This window comes from Morone saxatilis, unplaced genomic scaffold (genome assembly GCF_004916995.1).
Source record: "Morone saxatilis isolate NCDOM2014 unplaced genomic scaffold, NCSU_SB_2.0 Contig24, whole genome shotgun sequence".
Classification (NCBI taxonomy): Eukaryota; Metazoa; Chordata; class Actinopteri; family Moronidae; genus Morone; species Morone saxatilis.
In genome coordinates, this window is record NW_023339807.1 from 26,961,596 (window position 1) to 26,969,268 (window position 7,673).

The 7,673-nt window shown below is 42.9% G+C and overlaps 1 protein-coding gene across 1 annotated transcript; it reads left to right on the forward strand.

The window, feature by feature from the left end:
- Positions 1 to 480: 480 nt before the first annotated feature.
- kiaa0319 (KIAA0319 ortholog) lies at positions 481 to 7,458 on the forward strand (the record flags this gene model as incomplete). Its single annotated transcript, XM_035673248.1, is given in 11 exon segments — positions 481 to 624; positions 915 to 1,062; positions 1,137 to 1,285; positions 1,370 to 1,521; positions 1,635 to 1,773; positions 1,869 to 2,028; positions 2,141 to 2,277; positions 2,864 to 2,986; positions 3,086 to 3,176; positions 3,300 to 3,391; positions 4,507 to 7,458. Coding segments are annotated over 11 exon segments (1,493 nt in total), but the record flags the coding sequence as incomplete, so codon positions are not given.
- Between the last annotated feature and the right edge of the window lie 215 nt (positions 7,459 to 7,673).

Consider the following 7,673-nt stretch of genomic DNA (forward strand, 5'->3'; position numbering starts at 1 on the left):
ATCTGATTACACTTTAACACATGACGGGACCTTCAAAGCTGCAGTAGAGCCAATCATGTGTAGTAAATATATTAAATATAAAGACATATTAAACCTTTTGTGTCTTTTCAACTTTTCAACTATTAAATACAACTTATATATTTTGCAAGATGTAATCAGATTAGTTACATTTTGTAGGATTACAATATTATAAAATACACACATTTTTAATGCTAAAAATCTCTTTTCCTATAGAATATACTTAAAGCAATACTTTTAATTGATGTTTCTTTTCTCTTTTCTTAATTTGAGTTAAAAGTATTATATTACTTTAATAATGTGATACATTGATTAGTTTACTGACTACATTTTTTAATCAGTAATTGTATCAGATTACATTTTTACAGTAACCCTTCGAACCCTTTTGTATAACATATAATCAATAAGTCTAGAACCCTTAAAGGGACAGTTCACATGTTGTTGTCTCTTGATGCTCCACAGACCTGTTGAAGGTGCTCCAATCAGCAGCCAGAGCTCCACCGGCCACCACCCAGCCCCCGGCCAGAGCCCTGACCTCTGACCCCACCACCAGCACCAACCCTCCAACCCTGACCACAGCCTCTGCTACGAGCACCGCACAGTCTGGTAAATATATGACTATTTGCTAGCATTAGTTAATTTAAGACGATGAGTCTCTTCTTCTTGACGTTTTCCCACATATAGCCGAGCACATAGCGTATCTAAGTACAGGACAGGAAGAAGGTGACCGAGGTTCTGATCGAGGGTTGCTCAACTGTCATTGGAGCCGGAGCAAAAGGGGGCGGGGCTTAATGTGGGTCAATATTATCTGTCCTTTTGTAGAAGCTTTGTTTACTAACTACGGATTCCAGTTTTAAATATACCGTAATCACTTTTACCCTCCTCCCTCTGTCCAGCATCAGAGGTCAGGGGGTCAAACCGTGGCCCGGTGGCGGCCGTGGGTCCCGACAGGAAGTTGTTCCTCCCGGTGAGCAGCTTGACGCTCGACGGCAGCGGGAGCACCGACGACCACGGCATCGTCAGCTACCGCTGGGAAGCAATCAGGTAGGACGCAAACAGTCGGCCACGTTCAGGTAAATTTATCTGACTGTGGTTTTAACAACGTGTTTTTTTCCCAGCGGTCCTCCGGGATTAAAGCTGGAGGGAGTGGACCAGGCAGTTGCTACAGCAACGGGCCTTCGAGTGGGACGCTACACCTTCAGGCTGACCGTTTCCGACCAGGAGGGGGCGACGGACAGCGCCTCACTGACTGTCAGAGTGGAGGAAGGTAAGAGGGTTTATATTCACACCCCGAAAGAACCCGACCCGTGACACCGGCTCAAAGGTTCCTCTGTCGTCCTTCCTCCTGCAGCCACAAGTCTTCCTCCCGTCGCTCACGCCAGCGGCAGCCACACCCTCACTCTGCCCAACAACTCTCTGGTCCTCCGAGGCTCCGTGACCGACGGGGACCAGACCGAGGTCCACTACCTGTGGGTCAGAGACAGCCAGAGTCCTGCTGCTGGGGTCAGTACGGAGCACTCTTCCATAACGTCTTAAACTGAACGGATTACGTTGGATCATTTTTAAATAGTTGAGTTTAAAACAAACATTATATTTAAGTAAATGCCTGTTTGCAGGACGTGCTGTACGGCTCAGACACTCAGGCCTCCCTCTACCTGTCCAACCTGGTCGAGGGCACCTACCTGTTCCAGCTGAGGGTGACCGACGCCCAGGGGCGCTCCAACACCGCCGCGGCCACCGTGGAGGTCCGACCAGGTAGGACAAGAACAGAAACTACTACTTGGTTTTAATTGACGGTCACATGCTGACGTGAGAGCGGCTGTTGTTGTGTCCCTGCCGTGTCTCCGTAGAGCCCGGCGGCGGGGAGGAGGTGGAGCTGGAGATGTCGGTGTCGGTGTCTCAGGTCAGCGTGGCTCAGAGGGACACGGTGGTCCGACAGCTCGCCGCTCTGCTCCACGTCCTCGACAGCGACGTCCAGGTCCGAGCGCTGCAGGGACACTCACACCTCAGGTACCTGGTTTACTGACGACCTGATATTAGAGTTTGGATGCTAAATGACAATTATTAAAATAAAAGAAAGAGAAAATGATTGTTTTAAGAGTTTCTGTTTCTCGCTGTGCAGCACGGTGTTGCGGTTCTCGGTTCGGGGCCCCTCGGGACCGATCTCGGGCTCCAGGCTGGTGGGTCTGCTGAGAAACCAGCTGCTCAGAGAGAAGAGCGACTACCTGCTGTTCAGAGTCCTGAGAGTCGACACCGTCTGTGAGTTCAAAATTACACACCGACCTTTTCTATGTGGGTTGTGCACTAATCAGACGACTGCTTTCTTAAACAAATAACTTTATTAATTATTATTATTTAAGCTTGATGTTCTTTAACATGTTATTGAACATACACATTGCTGAGAGCTCTTTCACTCTGTGTTGCTGCCACAGTATTGTAAACAACAGCGCCCTCTGCTGGATAAACTGTGCACAGACACCAATATATAACCCCCTCCAGTATTATTGTCTGCATTATATATCGGATATCAGATAACACATACATCGATATGTCTGCGATCTTTGTTGCATTTTGACCAATTATTACCTCAGTAGGTGAAGAAATATCAGTTTTAATTTGACATGGCTCTGGATGTAGAGCGGGTCGTCCACTGATCACAGGGTTGGCGGTTCGATCCCCGGCTCCTTCTGCTGAAGTGTCCTTAGGCAAGACACCGAACCCCAACTCTGACTGACTTTATTCAATAAATTAAATTAAATTAAATTAAATTACACAGATGTGCGTCAGGATATCAAAATACAGCCACGTCAGACTTGTTTCCACTTTCGCCCCCGTTTTCTTTCAGTGTGTTTGCTTCGCTGTTCGGGGCGTGGCCAGTGCGATCCAATCACCAAGGAGTGCACATGCGACCCCTTCTGGACGGAGAACCTGATTCGGCGTTACCTTGGCGACGGAGAGAGCAACTGTGGTAATTATAAGCACTAATTGCCCTTAAAGACTTTATTGATCACACACTGGAGATACAACACAGCAGTCTGATGTCGGGGCTCACTGTTCTTCCTGTCAGAGTGGAGGGTGCTGTACGTCATCCTGACCAGCTTCATGCTCATGGTCTTCATCCTGTCGGTCGGCTGGACCTTCATCTGCTGCTGCAAGAGGTGAACACACGTTTACAGACCGTACACCGATGTTATTCAGATTTCTACGGGAGCCCATTTCTGCCAATGTGAGGGGAGAAAAAGATTAGTGTGTGTCTGAGTCTGTTTGTCGACTGTGTTTAGGAGGAGGCAGACCAAAGTGAGGAAGAAAACCAAATACACCATCCTGGACAACATGGACGAACAGGAGAGGGTGGAGCTCCGACCCAAATTCAGTGAGTCACTTCAGGCCAGAGTCTGTATGTAAAGTAAGACATTGTGTGACTGTACACTTAGGTAGGTAAGATAGGTGTAGTTAAAGGTTATCTATATAAAATTCACTAAAACCAAAACCAAAACAATGGCTGCTACGACCAGCCAGGCTCCATAAACAAAACCAGTAATTTTACCTGGCAGATAATCGTAAAACAAAATGAAACTCACCAAAACCGTCTCCGTTAGTGTTTCCAACAATCACCAACTCTGGTTTGGTGGAAATAAATCTTTAATTCACCAACGTAGATGATTGATAGACTGATTTGTAAAAAAACGTTTCAAAATAAGCTAACGTTAATTCTTGGGGACAAATGAGCCATTAAAGTGCGTCCACTAACAGTAGTTGTTGTTTGTTCCACTAACAGTAGTTGTTGTTTGTTCCACTAACAGTAGTTGTTGTTTGTTCCACTAACAGTAGTACTTGTCAGGCTGTCTGACAGCATTAATGAAAAGGATCCCCTACAGATGATTAGACCTTTAAGCATTTTTACACAACAGCCAGGTAAGTGATCACTATCACTCTCACCAGACTAGAGACACGACCTCATCTTGCTACATGAACTAGCATACATAACTCCACGAAGTGGAAGAAACAGAAAATAAAACTCATTAACTGTCTCTGTTAGTGGTTTAACCAATCACCAACTCTGGTTTGGTGGAATAATCCTTTAAGTTACCGACGTCAACGATGATAAACAGCAGTTTCAGTGGGCAGACCGGCTATGGAAACACAACCTGGAAACAGAGAAGGCCCTGAGATACAACACAGGCACGAGGGAGAGAGACACCATGTCTCCACTGTTTCTGTACATAGATATAGGAGAGTCCAATAAACGCTGATCACCTACCTGCTGCAATGAACCTGAAACACTTAAAAATGATTTCTTAAAAACATAACCCTGGAAAGTGATTAAAAAAAAAGAAGCTATGCAGTAAAACAGAAGCTTTAGCCCACAAGTGGAGGCAGGACAGCAGAGCAACCTATCAAAATAAAACGGCCCACATTAGAAGAACACTGAAGTGCAGGACCTTTTTTTAAAAGACGTTCAGACTCAAACTCCTCCCGTCTCTGCAGGTATCAAACACCGCAGCACGGAGCACAACTCCAGCCTCATGATGTCCGAGTCAGAACTGGACAGCGACCAGGACACCATCTTCAGCCGGGACCGACCCGTCCGCAGCAGGAACCGGCTCAGCAGCCAGGCCGCCCGCAATGGCAACGCCTTCGGCTGACGGGACGGAGAGATTTAACGATCAAAGGACTTCATTACCCAGAAATCCTGTGCCGTGAGGTGAACCAGTGTCCCATTCCAGGGTCAAACTCCTTCGAAGGACTTGAGGAGACACAGGAAACATCCAAATTTGGGCAAAACAAGTGAGATATTTATAATATGACAACCTTGAAGACGCGTGTTGACATCCATGGTTGAAAAGAAGAATTTTGGGAAATCGTCTTCCCCACAGCAAGAGTAGTAGAGAGATCCAGGATGGGGTTAGCCTAGCTTAGCACAAAGACTGGAAGCAGGTGGAAACTGCTAGCTTAGCTCAAAACCACCTTCCAAAAACGGTTACCGTTTACATGTTGTAACGTCTTAGCTAACAAGCTAATCACCAATCCATCCAAGTTAGCGGAGTTTAGCCGACTACAGCCAACCCCAAGCTAATGATGGCGTTAATTTAATTTATTGCTACATCTAAAACTTAAACTGATCACTTCTGCTGAAATGTGCTTGTTAAAGACAAAAAATCCCTCCAGAAACCTCATTAGCTACAGGAAGGCTTTAGTGTCCAGTCAACAGTGTGTTTAGCTTAGCTTAGCACAAAGACTGGAAACTGCTAGCCTAGCATGTCAAAACAAATATCCAACTTACCAAACCTGCATATCTGTCAGTCTGACTAGCTAACAACCTAGTCACCAGTTTATCCAAGATTAGTTTTGTTGGTCATGACCTAGAAGCTAACTTTAAGCGAGCTAACCAAACTATGCGAAGAAGCTAAATACACAAAAAAAAAAAACTGTAAAAATGCAGTTTAGAGAGCAATGGAGCTATTTGTCAACAAACGCTAGCTTTCTATTGGATGGACCGACAACTAGTTTGTTAGCCAACAAGATACAACATATAAATCAGTTATTGAATATTTGTTTAGTGACAAATCAACTGATAAAGTTACAGAGCTCCTTAACTACCCCCAAAATGTATAATAAGTTAGTCATAAAAAAAAAGGAATCACAATGTTTATTATTACAACTTCATCTTTAATTTTCCATTAATATCTATAGTCAGAAATACAAAACTTTTTTACAACACCTAACTAAAACATTATATTACAATTAAAACCAATTTCACTTTATATTAGACACAATCTGTACAAAGAACAGTGGACGGTGGGAATGTATCATATCTTTATATCAGCAAACCTGCAGCTTAAATTTAGAAAATGTTACTTTATTAGAGCTCTGTAGGAGGTTAACTGGACATAAAGCACATACAGTAAGTCCAGTTAATTAGGTACACCTGTACAGTCTAATGCACTCAGCTGTAACTGTTCTGCCATAATGTCGACTTTCTAATATTCTGACCCTCTTATGTTTGTATGTGAGCTCAGAAACACCTCAGTAAATGCACCTTTAAATACGTATGACCTCCGTAGGGCTGATCCCAAAAAGTCGATAATTGGAGTCATGAAAACCCCCGAATTGGCTCATTTTGTATCGCTGCACTTTTGTTTTTTAGCTGCGTCTGTGCATGTACACAGAGCAGAGTCTCACAATGACCATGATTCGTGAAACTAACTGTGAAGGAAGCAGAGAAAGATAACGGAGGGCAGCCGGACACCGGACAGCGGCTGCTCCGACTCCAACAGCGGCGTCAGCAGCCCGGCAGGAGAGACGCTCAGCGGACAAACACTTTTACTCTTTCTGACTGATGGTTTCACATCACAGATGACACAGAAAGACGTGAGTCTTGGACTCACCAAAATATGCTACTTCAGTAGAGTCCAGCAATGTATGCTTCGGTTTCCTCCTTCGAAACAAAACTACTGATGAAGCGCTTGATCAGAAAACCGGTATTGATTAAATTCATAATCCATCTGGAGCGAGCATTTACACTCGTTGCCTTGTAACCAATCAATGGACTCACATGGCCTTGTTTCCACCGCGGGAGCTGCTGATGTAGGAGTTCAGTCAAATCTTTGCTTTAAATGGCCAAATCTGAGTCGGGACAGCCCAGTAACTCTGTAACAAACATGTTACTGAATTTCTGACATCAACAAAAACTCTATATTATATACTGAACATTATAAACCTTGTAAAGAATCTGTGGAAGAGTTTTGTCAATAGATGATGTAGGTGTACCTAATAAAATGCCCACTTATAACCTTGAACTGGATCATTTAAAGTCCAGGTGAAACAGAAATTAACGTATTTCCTGTAAAAACGAAGGAAAGCAGAGCTGTGTTTCAGTATTCTCTCCATAAAATATGATCCAGTTTCACCCAAATCACTGATAAAGTTGTGTGTTTGTATAGTAATCAATGAGCTCCGCTAGCTAACCAACTAATGAATCAGAAATGATTAATTATTAAGACAAAATTATTGGATCTTAATGAAAAAATACAAAGAAATTGAGGTTTTGTGAAGTTTTTGTCAGACATTGTTAAATAGGGGTGCAGTGTAACTGAGGATGTGATCTGAAAGAGTTAATTTCACCTGGACTTTAAAGGGTTTCTGTCCTCTCTGGTCCTGGAGAACACCTGTACCTCACTGCAGCGAGACGTTAAACCACCGGAGGTCAGCAAAGACAAGGATATCAGGGTCTGTTCAGTTACTCTTTAATAAGTAAACATAGATTAGAAATAATAATTAATTACATGGCACTTATGACAACTATAATTTTTACTTTCAGGCTCAGAAAAAAGATTCCTGTGTTATCTTCTAATTACACAATAACGAGGTATTTATTAAACTACTAATCTAGAATAATTAATGACATTTGATCTCCTTACAGGAATATTCTGACATTTATTTCTATGCATACTGATATCAACATTCAGACCATTCATTCAACATTTATATTCATTTATTTATTTATGTTTTAGCAAGTCTGACAGATGTTATTCAAATGTTTCATACTGAAGCTGTTAAGTGTTGTATAAATGGCACATTAATTATCTATAGAGTCAATCTGAACATGTGTTCAATATGACAGCATATATTTATGTTTTAATCATAGAAAAATA